The sequence below is a fragment of the Prionailurus bengalensis genome, chromosome B4, assembly GCF_016509475.1.
Source record: "Prionailurus bengalensis isolate Pbe53 chromosome B4, Fcat_Pben_1.1_paternal_pri, whole genome shotgun sequence".
Classification (NCBI taxonomy): domain Eukaryota; kingdom Metazoa; phylum Chordata; class Mammalia; order Carnivora; family Felidae; genus Prionailurus; species Prionailurus bengalensis.
The window spans coordinates 121,026,243-121,049,399 of record NC_057358.1 but is presented as its reverse complement, the minus strand read 5'-3'; the positions used below and the strand labels follow the sequence as shown (position 1 = coordinate 121,049,399).

Here is a 23,157-nt window from a genome sequence, read left to right as displayed (position 1 = left end):
GACAGATTGAAACTCCAGCCCAAGGTCCAGCCCCCGTTGGTCTCATTTCTCTTGTCAGAGGTTGGTTAGTCAGCGACAGTACAATTCTGACCAATGAGACAAAGGGGAGTCTACTCAGGAGCTCTCAAGAAAGATTTCTACACTCAGGAAGAGACCATTAAGTTTCTACATTGAGTTTCTTTTTCCTTTGGCCATTGTTGCACCACATATGATGCCTGAAAATGCTCTGGCCAGGAAGAGAATCAGCCTGAGGGTAAAGCCAATACACCAAGAATAGCAGAGCAGAAAGATGAAAAAAAGACCTATGTTTCTGATAATGTGTTGATCCCTTTAATTAACCAATTTTGCTGTCACCCTTCCTCTGGGTTTTTCATTTGAGTTAATGTCCTTACTCTTTCAGGCCATATGGAATTGGATTTCCTGTGATTGTCAGCCAAGAGCATCCTAACAGTTCCTCTAACACATAAGATACATTTTTAATGTTTTCATGCTTTTGGGTCTGAAGTATAAGGTAGGATCCCTGTGAGGCTAGGACACACCATTCATTTTTCAAGGCAACATTCAAATTTTGCTTCCTCTGTGGAGGTTTCCCTGTCACCGGGAAGCATAATTATTTTCTCCCTTATGTAGGTTCAATTCTATTGCATGTATCAGAATTCATATCTCTTTCCCATTAGAGTGTGAAATGCCATAAAAAATTTTTATGCGAACAGAAACTAATGCTGTATTCCCAGTGCTGACACACTACCTGACCACTAAATGGTGCTCCATAGATGATTCTTATCCACCTCTGTATTCTCAGTAACTATCATCCTACTGGAGACATGGTTAAGAATAACAATCGTTTGTTAAATTGGGCAATATTATGTTTTGCTAGTTCTTTGCAATGAAGGTCACATAGTTCTGAGATGTAATGGTGGCAAGGGAGGCCATTAAACAATGGAAACATTTTCATGGTGTTAAGAGATTGGACCCTAACCTCTACTTCAACTGCTAAATTCTACCTAGTGAGTCATTTGTGCCATACTGTTGGCCTTAAGTAAAAAGCTGCCATCAGATTAGCAATTCAAAAAATAACTACTTTCGGTATAAAAGATTTAATTTGAAATATTTAATAAACACTTTCCATTAGCCCAAGTGGTTAAAAGTTATCTGGCTAAATTAGATCTTACTGGTACTTAGGAATTGCCAGTGTCTGGATTGTCAAGTTCCAGATTCATCTCAACAAAATTCACCAATTTTTGTATGACAAATGTGTGCCATGCACTATGATAACACTGGGAATAATCTTCTAGCAGTTAATGGATTAATGGAAGGGGCAGATACATAAATAAATACATAATGTCCAATACTGGACAAGTATAAAAGGCTTAGGGAATATAGCTGAGAGCCATTGAAAAGGCTGACTCTTGTATCAATTTAACACTTTCTCTTATTTTGAAAAAGATTTTTCCTACAGTTTGAATCCCAAATTTTTCCATGCCACAACTACCACATGACCACTATGAAAAACAAAATGAGAGGTGTTGAGAACTCCAAATTTTGACTTACACATTTACCTTTTTTACAAATATTCTGCCATTTGTTCTTTACATTTCCAACCCTTTTTTCAAAGTCAGTATCTGAACTGATAATCAGCTTACATCTTCTTTAGAAAATTTAGTTCTTCCAATTGTTTTCATTCATTACCAAAGCTAAAGCAACGAAATCATGTGTATTTAAAGAGCAGACACATAAGCACAGTATACTACATAGAGCACACCTTACTATGCTACTGTAAACTAGTTACAACTCCACCATGCTAATAAACATGTCTCATTTCTCTAACCTCCTTGATCCTATTTATCATTTACTTAAACCAATTTCAAATTGCTACTCATTGCTTATACTTTCTCTCTCAACCAAAGGGCAGGAATCTGTGTTTTACTAGGTCTTTGTATTCCCTACTAGCTGATAGTAGAGCAAATATTAGGCCATGGTGAGTGAAACATATAGAAAGAGTACTGAGCTTTGAGTTGAATCACCTGTGTTCATCTCTTGGCAATCTGCTGATTAGTTGTGTGTCTTTGGGCAGGTCAACCGGCCTCTCTAAGCCTGTTTCCTCATCTATAAAATAAAAGCAATAGCACCCACCTTCTGGGGCCACTGTGAATACAATAAGATGATGTGTATAAAAGGAAAGCATTGAAAAAATCACAAGAGATATTGTCATCCTGATAAATACAAATAAATTGAATATTTCATTTATGTCTGTTATGGGGATCAAAAAAGACCAAAATATACCATAAATTTCAGTGGTTATTTATATTTGAGGTTAATAGAACAAGTTACATTGGTCTGTGAAAAGTTATTGCTCATTCCCTTAATGTTAAAATAGAAAATCATCCAATGTTAGCAATTATAGTGTTGTCATATTTTATCATACGATTATTCCTATTTTTAATAAATATTTTAGCTTTAAAGCCTAGGTTGCATAATAATACATTAGGAATAATATAATTGAGGCACTAAAATTATATGGAAACAACCCAACCACAGGTTATGTCAGATATAATGTTCTGAAGCTTCAATTAACATATATAAACACTGTAACCCTCATTAATTAAATGTATCTCAGGAGACAGTATTTTTGTGTATGTAATTGAGAAAATAATAGCGCACAAAAGAGTATGAATATGAATAAAAAAAAGAAATTTCACATTGTATTCTTTAAAGACTTCTGTAGGCATAAACAGGGCAACTTTGAGATGTTATGTTTCTCTAGAATTAAAGGTACAATAAAAAGAATATGTTATATTTGCACAAGAATAAAAAGTTATTCTGAAAGGTCATCTTGCAAGATCATGGTTCTATGTGGTGTGTGGAAGAGGCAATGTTCTGAAAATCCACTGGGAGAAACAAATTCATAAATATTAATAAATGGAAGCATCATTACAGATAATAAAATATGAAGCAGCATGCAAGTTTGAATGGTTTTTATTGTTACAATATGTGGTTGATGTTGGATAAAGTAACCTATTTGTGAACTGGAGGCATGCATATTTATTTATACAGTTCTTCTTATGGAAAACTTCATTCTTGAACTTTTCTGAAATTTGCAAAATCACAAGTTCTGAAACCTATGCTAATCAAGCAAGTTTTTTTCTTTTTTATTACCTATTTTTAACCTGCAAGACCCTCACCATTTCTCACCTAGTTTTTGCACTGATTTCTTTATAGGGACCTGCTTCTTATCTCAATCCCTCCAAACTTTCCTTCATATTACTGCTCGAAAGATCTTTCTACAGTACTGGTATGGTCATGTCACACAGGCTCCGAACATTACAGAAGACTCCCCACTATATAAGAACTACATTAAACTACTTTTGTGGTGTTCAACATCCTTAAAAATCTAGCAGTTACTACATTTCACCTTCACAAATATTATTTTTAGCAATATCAAGGTATTTGTGAGTCCTCTACATGGATGCTCTCACATACCTCCTCATCTTTGCACTTGCAATTTCTATATTATTATAATTTAATGGATATATCTCTTGGAATGCCATTCTCAGGCTTTTGTGGCTTGACAAGTTCCTAACCATGATTCACTTGTCAACTTGGCAAGCCTTTTCTGACTCACCAAGTAAGCTCACACAGAAAGGCAAGCACATCTTTATGCTTCTATTTCATTTTTCAATTTTATGCTTCTATTTCATATTTCAACATACATTCCTCGTAGTCCTTTTTACACTGCACCTTGATTTGGAATCCTTTGCTTATAGTTCTTTCCCACTAGTCAGTAAGCTCCCTGAGGACAAAGACATTTCTTCATCTCCATACCCTCAATAATCACACAGTGCTTGGCACAAAGTAAGTATTCAATGGATATTTGTTGATTGGAAAGATCTCCTTTAATGTGCCTATTGATCAGTAACTTATTTTCCTATCCTAATCAATGGCCATAAAGTTTCAGTTAAGATAAATAAGTTCTAGAGATCTACTATACAACATTGTACCTATAGGCAACAATTCTGTGTTGTACACTTAAAATTTTGTTAAGAGGATAGATCTCATGCTAAGTGTTCTTACCACAATAAAAAAAAAAAAATCAAGATACTCAAGGAGCTGCCTGCCTGCCTGGCTAAACCAGCAATCAGAAATATTGATTAGTTAAGAGAAGGCAACCAGTAAGACTTATACAACTAGATGGTGCCTTGGAGGTTACCTGATTCAATTCTTCTCCCTTACTCCCAGCATCCTGGACAGATGGATGGAGGGATGGATACACACACACATACACACACACACACACACACACACACACTGTACATTCCAGAACATGTAAAATAAAATCTGTCCAGGACAGGAATCTATATTTCTTTATAATACACTGTCTTTCAAAAGGTGAAAATCTCCAACAATCTATTTCTCAGATCCTTTCCCTTCTTTCCATTTCTTCTGGCAGCACATTCGTGAAACCTTTGCCTTCTGACTGGTGTCGCTGGAAGATTTGTAAAGCATGATGTTGATGTTTTTCCTCCCCTGCTCAAAAATCTTCAGTGTCTCCCTGTTTCTTTTTCTTTTTTTTTTTAGTGTTTTATTTTTGAGAGAGAGAGAGAGAGAGAGAGAGAGAGAGAGAGAGAGAAAGTGAGCAGAGGAGGGGCAGAGAAAGAGGGAGACACAGAATCCGAAGCAGGTTCCAGGCTCTGAGCTGTCAGCACAGAGCCTGATGCGGGGCTCGAACCCATGAACCATAAGATCATGACCAGAGCCAAAGTCAGATGCTTAACTAACTTAGCCACCCAGGTGCCCCAGTGTCCCCTATTTCTTATAAAATAAAGAATAAAGCCTTTAGCCCAGCATTCAAGGCCCTCAACCATTTGATTCTTTTTAAGAATTCTATTTCCCTTTAATGTAACCCTTAATCTAAATAAACTCAACTATTCATTCTTCTTTGAATGCATAACCTGGGCTTTCTTGCCTCAATCCTTTGCTTGGGTTGGTCCTTCTTTCTTGTACCTCTATCCTGAATATCCACATCTAATATCATTCAAGGCCCAGTTTGCCAGTGAAATCTTCCAGAGCCCTACCAACTAGGAGTCACCTTTCTCTCAGTTCTCTTCCACATTTTTTTATAACTACCTATGTAAAGTTCATGTCTTCCTACTAGACTATAAGCTTCATAGGAGAAGGAACACATCTGATTCCTCTCTTTACTGCCTCCATAGTCGCTTGCCCTTAAGTACATGTTAAACTAGTAAATCAATGATATATACAAATAATGCATATTTTAAATGTATATTCTTTAAATCTATCAATAATGATAATTATACTTTCAGTGTTTAAAAAAACACAATGACTATGGGATGGCTGCTTTTAAAAAATAATTTCCAATTTTTCAATTATTTTTCTTATATAACAAATGCAGAACTTCCTAAAAACTTTCCTTCTAACCTCTGTTCTAAAACACTGATTTTATAAGTACCTAAACTTTGTTCTAGTCTTTCATAGAAGGATACTTTGGGAAGAAAGGATCTTGAGACATCATTTCTTCTCATTCATCTCTCCCCTCCCAACCCATATAGAAAGTATCTCAGGAAAACAAGCACTTATCCTATTTTAAGACTCTTCTAAGATAAACTGCACAGAATTCCAGGAAATTTATTGCAATGTCTCTTAACCCTTTCTGTCGCAGTATTCCTCCATAATAAGTTCAACTCATACTATTATTTCATTTTGTCTCTTGAGAGACATGTAGCATAGTGGCTTAGACACACAGCTTCTGAAGTCAGACTTCCTGTCTGTCTCTGGGAAAGTTATTAACCACTCTCTGTGTCAGTTTCCTTATCGATAAATTTTGAATAATAATGGTACTTATTTCATAAGACTTTGCAAGATTCTGATGAAATCATGTATGTAAATTATTTAGAACAGTGTCTAAAACCTAGTGATAATGATATATAAATTAAATGATATATAAATGTTGCTATTAATAATTCTTTTTATTTTGCTTTGAATAGAGATGGATAATAGTTTGAGCCACAGTCTTTCATACATGAAGATTTTGAACAAGTGAATCTTTTTTTCGACTGAATAATCCCAACTCCTTTATGCTATGTTTTTCTATCTAATTTTCCAAACTTCTAAAAATTCCTCCTTTGGCCCTTAATCTTAGTATAGGGCAAAGAGTATTTTTAGTATTTTGCTACTACAAGGACATGTGAAGCAACCCTCTAAAAGCCTCATCTAAGGGCACCTGAGTGGCTCAATCGGTTAAGCATAAGACTTGAGCTCAGACTTCATCTCAGGTCATGATCTCACTGTTCATGAGTGTGAGCCCCACATCAGGCTCTGTGCTGACAGCCCAGAGCCTGGAGCTTTCTTCAGATTCTGTGACTCCCTCTCTCTCCACCCTTGCCCCACTCACACTCTATCTTGTCTCTCTCTCAAAAATAAATAAATATTTGGGGCGCCTGGGTGGCGCAGTCGGTTGAGCGTCCAACTTCAGCCAGGTCACGATCTCGCGGTCCGTGAGTTCGAGCCCCACGTCAGGCTCTGGGCTGATGGCTCAGAGCCTGGAGCCTGTTTCCGATTCTGTGTCTCCCTCTCTCTCTGCCCCTCTCCCGTTCATGCTCTGTCTCTCTCTGTCCCAAAAATAAATAAACGTTGAAAAAAAATTTTTTTAATAAATAAATATTTAAAAAATTAAAAACAAAAAGCCTCATCTATTTAACACATATCTTTTTAGAGTCATTCACCATACTAGTCACAATGCGAATGTAACTTTGCATAAGATAGGTAAGAAGCCTGCCTTCATGGAATGCTTACTTGCAGGAGCAAACTCTTTACCATTAACCAAATCACATACCACTCCTCCGAATTCTTTCTTCCAATAGGTCAGCATGTCCAGCTGGAAGCTTCTTATTGAAAATCTCAGCTGAACGGAGGAACATAGCTTCTACTGCAGACCCTTTCAGCAAAGCAATTTGATCTTCATGGTCCAAAGTCTGAAATCCTGGATGAAGATGATAATCAAATCAAGTATCAAGGAACTGTGAATGCTATATAACAATATTTCATCATCATTATCATCCCCATTGATGAAACATTTCCATAAAGTTATTTTGTAATTGTTTTAAGATTGGGTAGTCAGGTTGAGTCACTAAAAATCGATTTTTCTGTCCCAAATAGAAGCTGACTTTTATTTTTTTATTTTTTTATTTTTTAATTTTTTTCAACGTTTATTTATTTTTGGGACAGAGAGAGACAGAGCATGAACGGGGGAGGGGCAGAGAGAGAGGGAGACACAGAATCGGAAACAGGCTCCAGGCTCTGAGCCATCAGCCCAGAGCCTGACGCGGGGCTTGAACTCACGGACCGCGAGATCGTGACCTGGCTGAAGTCGGACGCTTAACCGACTGTGCCACCCAGGCGCCCCGAAGCTGACTTTTATCTTATTGAGTAGGATTTGTTGTACAAGTTGGGTAAAAAAGAATGTCCTATCCACACCAAAAATACATATAATGGCAGTAAAGGCTGATTCAGATAAAGTAACTCAGAAGTTAGAAGCAAACAGATTCTCTTTTAGCCATTATATTAGTTACATCTGGTGATACAGGGTCAACTCTGAAGAATGGAAGCATCCACAGACCAGAAAAAAATCTTTACATGTATCCAGCCGTGGGAAGGAATTGACAACCTGAAGGAATATAACACTACTTGGAAAATCCAAAGTCCTTATCCAGGCTTGTATGCCACAGTCTCCAGCAGCCTCTCTGACATCATTTCCTCCTCTTCCTTTCTCTTACTCACTGTGTTCCAGCCACACTGACTCATGGCCCTGCTGTGAACATACAAGTTTTCTTTGCCTCAGGAGTAAATGCCCTTCCCCAGCTATCCAAATGCTTTACTCCCCCCACTATATGCAGAGACCCTATATTTAAGGTGACCCTACTAAAATAATACTACTCCCCATAACTCACTAGCCCCTATCTGCTTTATTTTTTTAATGTTCATTTATTTATTTTTGATAGAAAGTGTGTGATCAGGGGAGGGGTAGAGAGGGAGACAGAGAATCTGAAGCAGAGTCCACACTGTTAGTACAGAGCCTGACGCAAGGTTCAAACTCATGGACACAAGCTGAAGTCAGACACTTAACCAACTGAGCCACCCATTAACCCCACTAGTTGCTTTATTTTTACTCAAAGAATTTACCACTACCTGACATAAATTTATCTGCATATTTGTTCATCGTTTGCCACCTCAAATAGAGTATAAACTTCATGAGGGCAGAGACTTTGCCTGTTTTGTTCACTTTTGTATCCCCAGTACCTGGCACATAATTGATATTCAAGACTTATTTGTTGAATAATTGGATAACTGAATAAATGGGAAACAAACATAAGCTCCTATGCACATGTATACATACACATAACACACTTATGAAGATAAACTAATACCATCAGGGTCCAGATGGCTTAGAAAAGTATTAAATAGAAATGGGAGTTTAGAGAAGAGAGTAATGTTAAAGGTTTAAGAATCACTATCTTAGGGGTGCTTGGGTGGCCCAATAATTTTAGGCATCCCATTCTTGATTTTTGTCCAGGTCATTATCTCAGGGTTCATGAGATTGAGCCCCGCATCATTTGTTAGGCCCTACTGACAGCATGCAACCTGCTTGGGAAATTCTCCCCCTCCCTCCCTCTAACTAACTAACTAACTAACTAGATAGATAGATAAATAAATAAATAAATAAATAAATAAATAAATAAATAAATAAATAATTCAACTTAAAAAAAAAAAAGAATCACTATCTCAGAGCTCCTTTGAAGGCAGAAGCCATTCCTGCAGGGTCTCCAGCACCCTGGACAGTGCCTGGCACAGGTCATGCACCATGAACTACAAAATGAAATGATTCATCTCTTTAACCCACACCATTTCATTATTGGTATTATATCACTATTACTGTTATTTTTATTAATGTTGTCATTTCCATAATTATTGTTAAAATATTAATTTTAACTATATTACTAGTACTGTTAAAATTTCTTTCTCAGGAGTTTTGGTCTTTTATTTCCTATTGTATTTTTTTTCCTTCTGTTTTCTCATTTTTAAAAGTTTATTTTTAAGTAATCTCTACAGCCAACATGGGGCTTGAAACTCACAACCCCAAGATCGAGTCACATGTTCTCCCAACTGAGCCAGCCAGGTCCCCCTGCTTGACTCATTAAACACACATTAATTATACTCTTTCTTCCCCCTCAGGAACTAGTCTAAGCACTGGAAATAAAGAGATGTGTTAGATATTGCTGTTGCTTTCAGATAAGCTACCTTTTATGAACAAGATTTTTTTCTTCAATTATTTTGTGGTTCAAGACCAATAGACCATTTGAACTGAAAACCTCTCTTTTCACAAACAACCAAAAATATATTTCTCCCTTTCCCAATTCTTCCTCCCACACCTTTCACTCTTGTATAATCTTGTTTTTGATCAAGATTCCCCTCGCCTTAATTAGCATATAACAAATTAAGTTCCTCTTTCATTGTAATAAAGAAATGAGAGAATATTAATGTTAAAATGAAAATGAGAACTTCCTCCTCACATTTTATGAGTTTATGTAGGCTTATGTCTATTCATGACACTTTAATAAAATAATAGCATGATGCTGGCCAAAGAAGACAAATTAACCTAATTAAAATCTTACATCAGAAGTTACCTTCTATAATTTAATATTACAGTGCTGTGCTGTTATACAAGGTATTTATTATACTCTTCCAGTGCCCGGCTAGCTCAGTCGCTAGAGCATGAGACTCTTATTATACTCTTCCAGATCATAGAATTCTATTGTACTAATATATTTTTAAAACACCGAAACAACTTAAATCTATTGGCTGAGATAGCATTGATAATGTAGCCAAAGGAATTGGGAAGCTGAGAGATACGAATCTTGAATTCCAGTTTCTGTACTGGCCCCATCCAAATGACTATAGATAAATTCCTCTCCCTTGTCCCACAATATATTGTTCAGTAAGCTCTACTGATTTTTGAATCTCTCTTCATTTTGTTTCCTCTTCCATCTCCCAGTGCTGTTGCTTTATTTCAAGCCTTCTGCCTTGACTGGTGCAGTAGCATCCTAAATGATCCTCCTGCCTCTGGTCCCTCCTCGTTCAAATTCATCTTATACAAAACGGAACAAGTCATATCTGTATTAGCATAAATCCCATCACTTCCCTCTCAATATAAACAACAACAAAAAACCACCAAAAACTCTTTACCATTCAGGGGATGAAAATTAAATTCCTTACTTAAGCCCTTGTTAATCTGACACCAACTTAACCTTATGCCTAACCAAGGCGTCTACCACATTATGCTGTGGCCACATTGAATTTTTCCATCTCTAATAATCCTATTTTTGTCCATGCCTCATTATATTTTCACAAGTAGATCTCTCGACTTGGAAGGTTCCTTCTATTCCATACCACCAGGACAACTCCGTTTTCTTTCAGACCCAATTAAAATATGATTTTCTTTGAGGTCTCCCTGTCTTTCTCAGGTACAAATAGCAACAACTTCCTCTCTGTTCAAACAGCACTTTGTATATAATATTTTTATTATAGCCTTCCTTAAATCACTTCCCTTGAAGGCACTAGCTACATACTTAGTATAGAATACATATCAACAAGTGCTTGTTAAATGAATAAATGCATGAATGACAACTTCACAAAGTCTCAATTTCTTAGTCTATCAATCTGGAAAAATTATTATAAGTGATTTGAAATATCCTATCTGGCTCTAACCATTCATGTCTATAGTAGTTAGACATATTAATTTAAATCAGATGTGAGATAATTTCTACTTTACGACCAACAGACCTGACTTTCTCAGTGTCACAAGAATATTGCACAGTATAGCATATACATGTAAAAAATACCTGGAAGTTTTTTTGTGAATTCTACGAGAATCTGTACATGACTGGTAGCCATTTCAGTTAAAATGAGAAAATTTTCTTCTGCACTGAATTCTTCTTTTAACTAAATTTTAAGAAGAAAAGCAAATGATTAATAAGTAGATAAAAGGATAAATCAAACACAAAATCATTATACTAAAGAATAAGATTTGGATAATAAAATTTAAGATCGAGCTTATATTTTTCAGTTCCTTGGAGAGCAATTACTATTACCAAGATAGATATGAAACATCTGTTCTTTGTCTAATGCTGCTAAAAGTTTAAATGCATAACTTAAATTCTCAGCTCTAATTATTTCAAAGTAACAAATTCATATATAATTTATATAGAAAATATTAACTTTCAACCTATGCATTTTTATATATTTGTACGTACAATTTTATTTGTTATTTCCTGAGGCATCCTCTGTTTGCTATACGAATCCATAATATAATGAAGAAGATTCTGTTGATCTGGGGTGAGTTCAGTTTTCTCCTACACTGGCAAAAAAATAAAAGGTATTAGGGAGGGTGGCTGTAATGTACTTTTCCTATATGCACATTCATCTGGAGTAAACTAATCTCAGAAATTATTGATAAAAGCCCTAAATATGGCAGGAACTATGCACTCTGATACAGTGTGCACTGTAATGGCTTACTCTGGGTCCTTGGTCAAGCATATCACAATTCACTAAATGGGTCCCAAATTGTTCATTTTTCTATCTGTAAAATAGGGATAACAAAATATTCATTTCATGTATATCTTGGGGATAAATAATAGTCTAGATTTGAACCCTATCAACCTCATTCATAGAGAAGTTCAGTGAAAGTTCAAGGTTTAGTCACTAAGGAAAAGTTCCCACATATAAAATAGAGAATCCAATTAAGGGCATTCATATAGGGCAGGAGTTGACAAACTATGGCCCATCTACCAAATCTACCTGACTCTACTGGAACACAACCACGTTCATTTGTTTATGTGTTATATACGCTACTTCTACACTAAAATAGCAGAGTTCAATAGTTGTCATGGAAACCTTGTAGCCAAAGCCTAAAATATCTGACCGTTTACAGAAAAAAAAAAATGTTTACCTAGCTCTGAAATAGAAAGTCATCAATCTGGACAATTCAGACACCAACTATCACTTTCTCCTTTACTAGCACATTTTGAAGAGTGTGGATAATTGTGTCAGCTCTTTGCTTCCTTATACCAAAAAGTGTTATTGATGAAGTACTATGGCAAAATAACACTTTGATATAAAATTATTTTTTTTCTCAAATGAATGCAAAATACTATACTTGGAAAGCTAAATGTGGATGAAGTTTTCCTTGCTAGTAGTACAATCAATATTAAGAAGAGTGTGACTTAAATAATCATGGATTTTTGTTTTCTCAACTAATGGCAAATTAAAGTTCCTCCATATACCCTGTGGATTATCACAATGTGTTTAGTTAATCATCCAAGATGCTGTTCCTCTATTTTGTCTCAAGTTGTTCAAAGAACTTCTTGCATAAGAAATTTGAGCATAAGAAAATTGTGAGTTCATTGGGAAAGGCTTCTCTCTGTTGTTCCACAGATGTGTATCCACCCAATTTTACCCATTGATAGGGACTAATCAGCAAACCTCTACTGAGTACATCTCCTTCCCACTGTAGGCCTCCCTTCTCAATGACAGGAAAAAGAAAAAGGTCATCCAAACTCAACCTGAAAAATCCATTCTATACACTGAACTAATTCTACTGGCAACCTCTTGGTAGTAGGAGTGGAATGGAGCCAGAGAAATGGAGAGCTTTCACTTTTTTACCTGATTTACTGCTATTATTTGAGTTTCTAGACCAAAGCAGGTATTACTTTCTTGATTAAAAAGAAAACTATTTAATACACAATTGAAATGAAATTCTGCTTGTGGCTGTGGCTCTAATTTTAAAGCCTCCCAACCAGATCACTGATGTGGATAACAAAGGCAAAAGAAATATAGAAAAAATTAAATTTCCTTTGCAGCCCATTGACAAGTACTTGGGACAGGCAAGGTAACCTTCCTCCAGGAACTCAACTGCCTCAATGTTAATACTTCACTAGAGGCAAAAGGCAACCTTTGCTTGACATTAGCCCGACCTCCAGGATCCTGTAAGTCTTCTTTAACATATAAAAATCCCTTTGGAAACTTCCTTTATCTCTACCCACCCCCAAAGATATATGTTAGCAATCAACCTCCAAGCATTTGCCCACTGATATACATCTGAAGGGTCTCAGGGTTTACTAGACAATATAAATGACCCCTGGAGATCCTGGACACTTGCTTACAAATTCCTCAGAGACTAACCTTATCTCTAACCCTCTCCCAACTTGAACGTGTATAATCAGTCATTTCTCATAATCCCGTGCTGCTCTTTGTGCCCACAGGTCCTGTCCCCATGCTTTAATAAAACCACCTTTTTTTGCACAAAAGACGTCTCAAGAGTTATTTGACTGTTCACTCCCAAGCTGCAACATTTCACATTAATCACTACATGCCAGAAGCTCAGCTCCTTCTGGCTTTAGCCAACACCATTGCATGGTATTACCCTGCATGACTTAGTCGTCGAGGTCACTTGTCGCAAATCTCGACCTTCACCGTCTTCATTAATGGTCTGATCTGCATGCTGCTTCACATTTTTTCTTAGTCGTTTAGATTTACACTGAATTTCAGTTAACAAGCCTGAGAAAATAAAAAACAGAGACTTCACCATGAAGTTCTAGTGGGTCCGTGGTCATGAGGCAGCTGATGTGTAGTCTGCTCACATCTGTGCAATTTGGCACAGAGCTAATTCTAGCCCTTTTGACTTTTAAGACTTGGACTTGAACAAGAAATTTATCCCTCTGTGAGTCTCACTTTCTTCACTTGTAAAACAGAAGTAATATCTACCTAAGAGTTTTGTGTAGATTAAGTATAATTTGGTCTTCTTTAAAAAAATGTACTTTAGGGGCGCCTGGGTGGCGCAGTCGGTTAAGCGTCCGACTTCAGCCAGGTCACGATCTCGCGGTCCGTGAGTTCGAGCCCCGCGTCGGGCTCTGGGCTGATGGCTCAGAGCCTGGAGCCTGTTTCTGATTCTGTGTCTCCCTCTCTCTCTGCCCCTCTCCCGTTCATGTTCTGTCTCTCTCTGTCCCAAAAATAAATAAACGTTGAAAAAAAAATTTTAAAAAAAATGTACTTTATATAAAGAATTTGTAATAACCAAAGCATTGTAGAAAGGCAAGATATTCAGTAAATAAAAAGGGAACAACACCCTCCCTATTCCTAGTCTAGTGGACCCTGAAAGCTAGTGTTTCACAACTGATACTATTCTCATCCATGTTTATATAACTGTACCATAAAAAGCATATTCAGTTTCACATTAAACACACATAAGTAAACACGTGCTGTGTAAAACAAATGTCAACATCCTTCAGAGAAAATTTTTAAATCTTGTTAATTTTCAGAACTGTATAAATTATTGAGGACATAGAGATGAAAATAAGTCAAGGGGACTTTGAAATTTTCTTCTGAATAATTATGCAATATCATCATTAATTTACACTTAACAGAGCTATAAAAAATAATGCAAAACAATCTTCCAGAGTCCCATTTAACCCACATATTCTCCAATGTTAATGAGAAATTCCAGGAATTTCTTTGTCCAGGGCATTTATTTTACAAGATCAGATGAAAGCTCTGCATCTGTTACTGGACAAGTTTGTGTTCATAAATAATATGATAGACTTCTATAAGTGGAGTGTTGAAAAATGTCCTCAGTGCTTCCGTTGGAACAAGTTCATATTTAAGTGATGAGCAACATGAACCATCCAGTATCAAAGTAAGCGTTTCCATTGCAGGATTGGATTCCAGCAGTCATCCCTCTTGCAGTCTCTTGTTTCATATGCTAAGAGGAGATAGTGATCATCTACTATAAAACTTTCATCCACCAGAGCTGGATTATTTACACTGACCTATTTTTCCCCCTCATGCACACATTATTTCTCTGGGTCCATCCCAGTTGCTTGTACAGTTTGGGAACAATAGAACTGGAGTCACCTTCCAAAGGCTTTTTATTCCATGTGGCATTCCCTCCCTGAATGTTATCATCCCCTTGGTGACATTTGTTTGTCATTTGTTTTTTGAGGAAGAATGGGCCATATCTCAAAATCTGAGTGGTCTGTAGAATTTGCAGAATGAAAAATTAATACATTATATACTAGCATGCATTCCAAATTGATGAAGATTATGGTTCCTCACAAAGCCAGCAGTTAATACAGTGTCTCTTTATCAGATCAAAGGGCCAAATTATATTAAAACTCACAGTAGTTAATTTCCTGTGTAAACCTATACAAATTGGTTCAAAGCTGCACTAAGAGAAGAAGGACTACTAATAAAATGACTTGGTTTAAAACTCTATTTAGACAATTCAGAGGCAGTTATACTTTATAAAGCATTCTTAATCTTTCCCACAACTGTGAATGTTTATGCTAATTAAACAATAAGAAAGATATTAAATCACATTTGGAGAAAACTTTTAGACTGCTATCATTCTTGGAAGCTACTATAGATTAATGCCACCTCACTCCACATATGATTCCTTGCAACAATGAATAACAAAAAACTGTTTCAGGTGAACAAAATGCTCTTTAGCTGACACTTTGGACAATTTCAGTGGTTCATTACCCTTTTCAAGAACTTTGATGGCTTAGTAAATCCCTTCTTTAATATGTGAAGTACCATTCTAATCATGTGAGTTACCTGCCATCTGCCTCCTTAGATTTTTAGTGGAATTTAATTGCTTGATGTGAATACCTGTATACATACATTCAGCCAACATTCCCATCTCTTTGCATTTCCTTAGGCGACACTCTTGGCACTTTCTTCGCATGTACATGTCCATCACACAGTTGCCCCCATTTTTACACTTGTACACGGCATTTTTGGTAATGCTTCTCCTGAAGAAACCTGTGAAAGAAACACAGAAAGGAATAAAAACTATCCTAACAACTTCCACTCAGAAAAACATATTAGGATTAAGGGATGCCAGAGCATTTTCTCAGGAACCCCCGGCAAACACCCAGGCAATCTTCAGGTGGACTGGTGACAGATAACTTCAACTGCACTGTGACTTCCAGAAGCCTGCTCTTTTCAATCTCTATCTCAAAGATAAAGACATGTTTGAACTGTAGCCTCTCTTAGAGAAAATCTTGCTTTTTTTTTTAAGAATGGTTACTTTCATTACATCTTTACTGGAAGACCATTGTGTTCCAGTGAGCTCTAGATGCTGGTGGCCCGAAGGTGAGTAAGTCATCCCTGCCCTCTTTGAGTTTACAGCCTAGTGGAGGGCAAAGCCATGCAAGCAATCAAACAAGTGAAATTAGGTGTTCCTGGTCTGTGCTGGGACAGAAGAGGGAGGGAGAATGGTCGGTTCTGGGTGAAGAGATCAGACTTGGAAGCAAGTGTTGTGCTAATCCTTGCAAAACAAGTTGCTGTTTACCAGGCAGACTGGGAGAGGTCACATTCAAGGTTTCAGTTCAGTTCTTTTTTTATTTTTTTTATTTTTTAAAACTTTTTTTTTTCAACGTTTATTTATTTTGGGGACAGAGAGAGACAGAGCATGAACGGGGGAGGGGCAGAGAGAGAGGGAGACACAGAATCAGAAACAGGCTCCAGGCTCTGAGCCATCAGCCCAGAGCCTGACGCGGGGCTCGAACTCACAGACCGCGAGATCGTGACCTGGCTGAAGTCAGACGCTTAACCGACTGCGCCACCCAGGCGCCCCAAGTTTCAGTTCAGTTCTTAACATGCCCAGCCTGGTGCAGTAATACAAATGCCAACCTTGATTTAAAAGCAAACATCTCCTTTGAGACGGTGGAGCCACCATTGCCAGCCTGCAACAGTTAAGCTGCAGGTGGGGAGGGAACACAAACGCCTTTCTTTCAGTTTCTTTTTTCTCCCACTTCCTACTTTTACTCTTCATCCTCCACCTGGCTAACCATAATTTCTGACACTTCCAGACTCAAGGTGGAGTGTGAATAAGGAGAGGATTTGGGGAGGCATGGGAAGAAGTGACAGGAAAGTGCTTACTTGGCTGGCTTGTGCCCCGCAAGTTTCTGAAATTGACTCCTTCTCTCTTGGAGTTGGGTTCTTTAGAGAATGCCCACCACTGGGATCCATTCCTTTGCAAGTCCTCAATGAGGACAAGTACATCTCTATTCTAGCCCGGGGCTTCTATCTCCTTCTTCCGCATGTAGGAATTTGGCAATTCACCACCATCCTCTGTACTCTGGGTCCCTCCATGTTGCCTTCTTGTCATGAGCTGATGATAATGACCCCGTGCCAGCTTTTTTTGGTCCAGCAAACTGCTGGGAGGAGAAATCTCTCCCACTTACCCATAAGCAGTCAGCCACCATACCTCCTGCCCTTTCAACTTCTCAGGTGAAAGTCAGATGCCAGTCTCCTGTGTCCCTCAGCCGTAAGGGATACATATCAATCTCCTCAAGGGATCCTGTTGAAGACCCTTTCATTGCGCCTGGGGCAGGAGGGCCTCCTTACTGTATAGATTACACCTGAGAAGGGTGGGACACGTTCTCCTAATTCTCACAAAAGTACCATACTTTCAGTGGTGGTCCCCAAGGCAGACATCTGTATCCCATCTGCCCACTCCTTTGCAGTGGGGAATGGGATCTATAGCACACTAGTCACATGCTCCAAAATCTTTAAAGACTATAGAATTTCCAACTCCTGCACACTTCATACCTCAAACTAGGTGAGGTTTTAACCATTTCTTGACTACTGACTACAAGATGGGCTCACTTTGGATGTAGCAACTAGTGCCAAAACTGAGACAGCAGGAGTCTTTCCTATTTTAGCAGCCTGTCAGAATAATAGCTAACATTTATTAAGCACTCACTAGCTTTTGTTCTATTTCACCTGTATTTAGTTATTTAAACTCCATATCAATTTTATGATGAAGATAATATTATATGTCCCCATATTACAGCATGGGGGGAAAACGCACAGAGAAATTAAGCATTTTGGCCATGATCACATGGTTAATAAGTGGATTAGGAGGATTCAAACCCAGGCAGTCATGGACCAAAGGCCACACTCCCAACCACTATATCATAATTGTCTCTCTTAGGTTACAAGAGAATAGAATAGCAATATTAAGTACCTACCACCTGAAAGCTACATTCTCTAACCTGGGAGACATCCAGATAAATAAGACAACCCTTGTCCTCAGAGTTTCCAACTTAGAAGACAGAGAAGAAGTACATTTACAGCATAATATAAGATAGAGTGATAGGATAGCTAATTAAGTAATAAATAATTGGAATGTAGATGAAAAAGTGATCATTTCAAGGCCACATTATATGCTTATGAACATACTGTCACATTCAGAGGAGGCAGCAATTCCATCACAGACATGGAGATTTGTATATTTGTTATGACAATTTTTCCTGCAGAAGGCAATAAAAATTTGTTCTAGTAAAATAAATGACAATGTCTCAACACCTAGAAATCAAGTGTCTTGAGAGGAAAAGGCATTATAGGGTCTATAATTCCAGGTAGGGGAAATCAGAGAATTCAGGAAGGAGTAGAATTTGAGCTGGATGTTGAAGAATAAATAGAGTTTTGAAACATGGACTGTGAGGGAGGAAGCACAGTCTGGGAAATGAGAAAAGGCAACAAGTTATGGAAATTCCAGGGAAGAGTGGATAGTCTATTTTGGTGGAAGGGTAGAATGAAGGGAGAATTAGTGAGAGGTGGGTGAGGGCATGTAGTGGGACAGAATATAAATGCCCTTCAATGCCACAATTGAGTCTTTACCGTGCAGAAAGAGAGAAACCATTAGAGGATTTTGGAAGAAGAGGGTGTGACCTAACCTCCATGTTGGGAAGAATCCTTGGTGCAAGGTGAAGAAAAGTGGACCAGCCCAGAGGTTATTAGTGCCTGAACTGGCTGGAGGGTGAGAAAAGAGAAGAGGAAAGGGAGGAACTCATGACTTGGTAACTAACTCAACATAAAAACAGAAGCAGAAGGAAAAGTTAGAGATAGCAAGGTTAAAAAAAAGTCATAGACTTGCTTGTGAAATTGTCAGCTGGTGTAACTTTCAGTAGGAAAGATCTTACCATTTTCCTAAATGTCAAATCCAACCACACAAAGTCTAAAAAAAGATTTTGTGCTTCAGATCAACATTGATATTGGGAGTGCAAATACCAAAGCATGTATTTTAAAAGAGACTCTAGGCAAGGGAAGGAAGGAAGGAAGGAAGGAAGGAAGGAAGGAAAAATGTATTTCCTGGTACCAAATCATTGAGCTCAATGACTGTATTAGTCGACCTGAGTCAGTCTTCCACAAATATTCAGCCCTTCCCAGGAATGATTCAATTTAAAACCACCATAGATACTGATAGCTCAATAGTTAACAGAAATAAACCTCCTTATTCCAAGATGAATCAAAGGAACAGTGCTAGGACAATTCTGCAGGTTTTTTTTTAACTCTGGTATTAACTGAGAAAGAAATCATTATCATCTCAATAGCTGAATTAATTAGCTTTCACTCTTAGGTGGCAACACAATACTATCATTATATCACTTAAATATGGGTACATATACTGTATTTATACTTATGCAAATCATCCATACACATACCTCTGCCTCTATCTTGTGCATATTTAACAATGCCCAGAAAAGTCATTTGAAAATGAATGGAAAGGAAATTCACTGAGGAACAGAGGCTTCCTGGTAATGAAAGATGAGTAGACAGACCTGGCATTGCCATCTGAGGAATGTGTAGTGCTGGGGGATTCCTGGAGAATGTCTATAGGATAGTAAAATGGATCCCTCAAATATGCATAATATTGCACATTCTGCTTCTCTGCTTCTTTATACAGATATAACTCACATACCATAGCCTACTCACAACTCCTATATACATATGTGTAAGTGTGCACACATATATGCACACAGTGCACATGTACACGTCAGACTCTAGTGACTGACAGTAGCTACCCATTACTTTGAAATCAATAAAATATTGGCTGTTTAAAACTTTGAGGGTTCCCACACTTTTTACACAGCAACAAATGCACAAAGCTGAATAACTAGTGATCTCTACATCCAATATGGCTTAAATAGAGTCAGGCTTTAGGTCTATCTCAGCACACTGTAGAATAACAAGGCCTCCTCCACCCTCTTATATAGAACTTACTTTGTATCAGGCACTGTTCTAAACACTTTGCTTATGGTGATTCATTTACTATTCATAACAATCCTATGAAATAGATTCTATTATTATCTCTCTCTCATAACTAAGGAGACTGCGTTACAGAGAGATGAAGCACTTGCTCAAGGTTCTACAGATAATAAACGGTGGAACTTACCTGATAGGTTCAGTTCCAAACTCTGTGTTCTTAACCCCTCTACATTAGGCTGTCTTTCTAGTAAGGAGTTCATATTGCTAAAAATGGTCTTTAGACATTAATCTCCCCCAATCCCACACCAAGTGTTAAGTGCTCCATGGTTTCTTCTCTATATCCAAAACTGTTCAAAACACCCTATTCTCCCTCCTCCAACCCAGGTGTCTTTTCCACCACAGATTCATTATTAGGAAACTATGCAATGGCCACAAACTAGAGAGGAGGGAGCCGATATAAAAAGGTAAGCTTTGGGGGCACCTGGGTGGCGCAGTCGGTTAAGCCTCCGACTTCAGCCAGGTCATGATCTCGCGGTCCGTGAGTTCGAGCCCCGCGTCGGGCTCTGGGCTGATGGCTCAGAGCCTAGAGCCTGTTTCCGATTCTGTGTCTCCCTCTCTCTCTGCCCCTCCCCCGTTCATGCTCTGTCTCTCTCTGTCCCAAAAATAAATAAACGTTGAAAAAAAAAATTTAAAAAGGTAAGCTTTGGTCTCCATCACACAATTTCTTAAAGATCTCAGTGCTTGTCCCTGAGCTGCTTGCTGAAATTTTTAGAACTTGATAATAGACTCCTGATCACCTAGTAGGAGCTGTTTCAGACTATTATTTTTGAAAAAGCAACCCTCACACTTCTGAAATGAAATTGATGAAAATTACTATTTTTTAAGCTTTCTTTTAATTCATTAGTTAACATACAGTGTTATATTAGTTTCAGGTGTAGAATACAATGAGTCAACACTTCTATACATCACCCAGTGCTCAGCAGGACAGGTGCACTCCTTAATCTCCATCACCTATTTCACCCATCCCCCACTCCCTCCCTTCTGATAACCTTCAGTTTGTTCTCAATAATTAAGAGTGTTTCTTGGTTTCTCTCTTTTTCCCTTTGATCATTTGTTTTTGTTTCTTAAATTCCACATATGAATGAAATCATATGGCATTTATCTTTCTCTGACTGACTTATTTCACTTAGCATTATACTCTCTAGCTTCATCCACATTGTTGTAAATGACAAGGTTTCATTCTTTTTATGGCCAAATAATATTCCATTGTGTGTGTGTGTATATATATATATATATATATACCCCACATCTTCTTTATCCATTCACCTATTGATGGACGACACATGGGCTGCTTCCCTATCTTGGCTTTTGTAAATAATGCTACTATAAACGCAGGAGTGCATGTATCCCTTTGAATTAATGTTTTTTTTTTATTTTTTTGAGTAAATACCTAGTAGTGTGATTACTGGATCATAGCGTAGTTCTATTTCTAACTTAAAAAAAATTTTTTTAATGTTCACTTATTTTTGAGAGAGAGACAGAAAGTGAGCAGGGGAGGGGCAGAGAGAGAGGGAGACTCAGTATCCGAAGCAGGTTCCAGGCTCTGAGCTGTCAGCACAGAGCCTGACACAGGGCTTGAACCCACAAACTGTGAGATCGTGACCTGAGCCAAAGACAGATGCTTAACTGACTGAGCCACCCAGGTGCCCCTATTTTTAGCTTTTTGAGGAATCTCCACACTGTTTTCCATAGTGGCTTCACAAAGTTGCATTCCCACCAACAGTCCAAGAGTTTCCGTTTTTTCCACATCCTTTCCAACACCAGTTGTTTCTTGTGATGAAAATTATTATTGACTAGTTAATGCTAATAAGTAATTTTAAGTTTTTCCCCCTTTAATCTGTTGGGGAGCCACATACAGGCAAAAAAAATTCATCTGACTTTTCCAACACTTACTTTTACCAACTACAATCCCTACTGACTTTTTTTCTTAAATAAATTTTTTAAAGGACTGACTTTGAATTACTTGGGGAAGTTGCCTAACATCCTTTCAAAGTAGTCAAATCTACAAACAACTTAGTAGCCAAAGGACATGCGTCAAACTTCTATACTCCCTTCAGTCAAAAATACCACAAAGTAAGAAAGTTCATGAAACAGCAGTCTCTAAGAGTTAGAGTACAACTCCTTCAGTGTATCAAAAATGTTGATGAATCTCTGAAAGCTAGGAAACAGAGTAAATTTATGAATAAACATTGCCCAAGACAGGTGAAGAATGTAGGATTAGGAGTAAGGGAGGAAACCCCAAGTTCAGATACAAGATGCTCATGGCCTACAAGCATTCAGAAGGAGTCCTGTACTAAGCCAGGAGTTAGCTAACCACAACATGAAGGGAAAATTCCACCCCTTGCTTATTTCTGCATGTGCTTCAACCTAAGAATGGTTTTTACATGATTAGTGGTTGGAGAAAAGAAAAGTATTTTGTGGTATGTAAAATTTTTGACAAATTTTAGTGTTCATAAATAAAGTTTTATTGGAACACAGCCAAGCTCATTTATTTATATGCATGTCTGCTTTTACATTACAATGACAGTCAAATAATTGTGACATAGACCTTAGTACCCATGAAGCCTAAAATATTGACTATCCGGCCCTTTACAAAAAGTTTGCCATCCATCTAAGCCATGGATGGTAGTAGTATTTGCATGTAGTCTCAAGCAATGATATAAACCAGAGTGGGAGGGCAATGCTCAGGAGGAATGGCCTAGAAGACAAGGACTGAAACATTCTATCCAGCACACATCTTATCCTCCCTCCAGATTGCTAAAAGCAGGCTGCACAAACACAAACAGCTTCCTCAGAGGGGTGAACAGGGAATCTCAGAGACTCCTTAATGACATGACTGTCCTTTCTAAACTCATTTGAGAAGTGCCTTTGTGGGAGTTTGCCTGGGAGGCAACTCTTGAGTCTATTCCTCCTTTCACCTTAACCTATTAATAGAAGGTACAGGGTCAAAGTGTAAGACACTGCAAGGCAAGC

General features: G+C 37.8%; 1 protein-coding gene across 4 annotated transcripts in view; it reads right to left on the bottom strand.

Annotated features, from left to right (window-relative positions):
* The window catches only part of NR1H4 (nuclear receptor subfamily 1 group H member 4), a 75,944-nt gene that overhangs the window by 11,025 nt on the left and 41,762 nt on the right, over nucleotides 1-23,157 (bottom strand). For 2 of the 4 annotated variants that reach the window (XM_043562302.1, XM_043562300.1), the window contains 5 exons: nucleotides 15,736-15,888; nucleotides 13,493-13,626; nucleotides 11,325-11,423; nucleotides 10,914-11,013; nucleotides 6,851-6,997 (listed from right to left, as the gene is read on the bottom strand). In XM_043562302.1, the coding sequence (XP_043418237.1) occupies nucleotides 6,851-6,997; nucleotides 10,914-11,013; nucleotides 11,325-11,423; nucleotides 13,493-13,626; nucleotides 15,736-15,888 (633 nt within the window). The remainder of the gene's footprint in view (nucleotides 1-6,850; nucleotides 6,998-10,913; nucleotides 11,014-11,324; nucleotides 11,424-13,492; nucleotides 13,627-15,735; nucleotides 15,889-23,157) is intronic. The other 2 variants (XM_043562303.1, XM_043562301.1) reach the window with 1 other exon arrangement.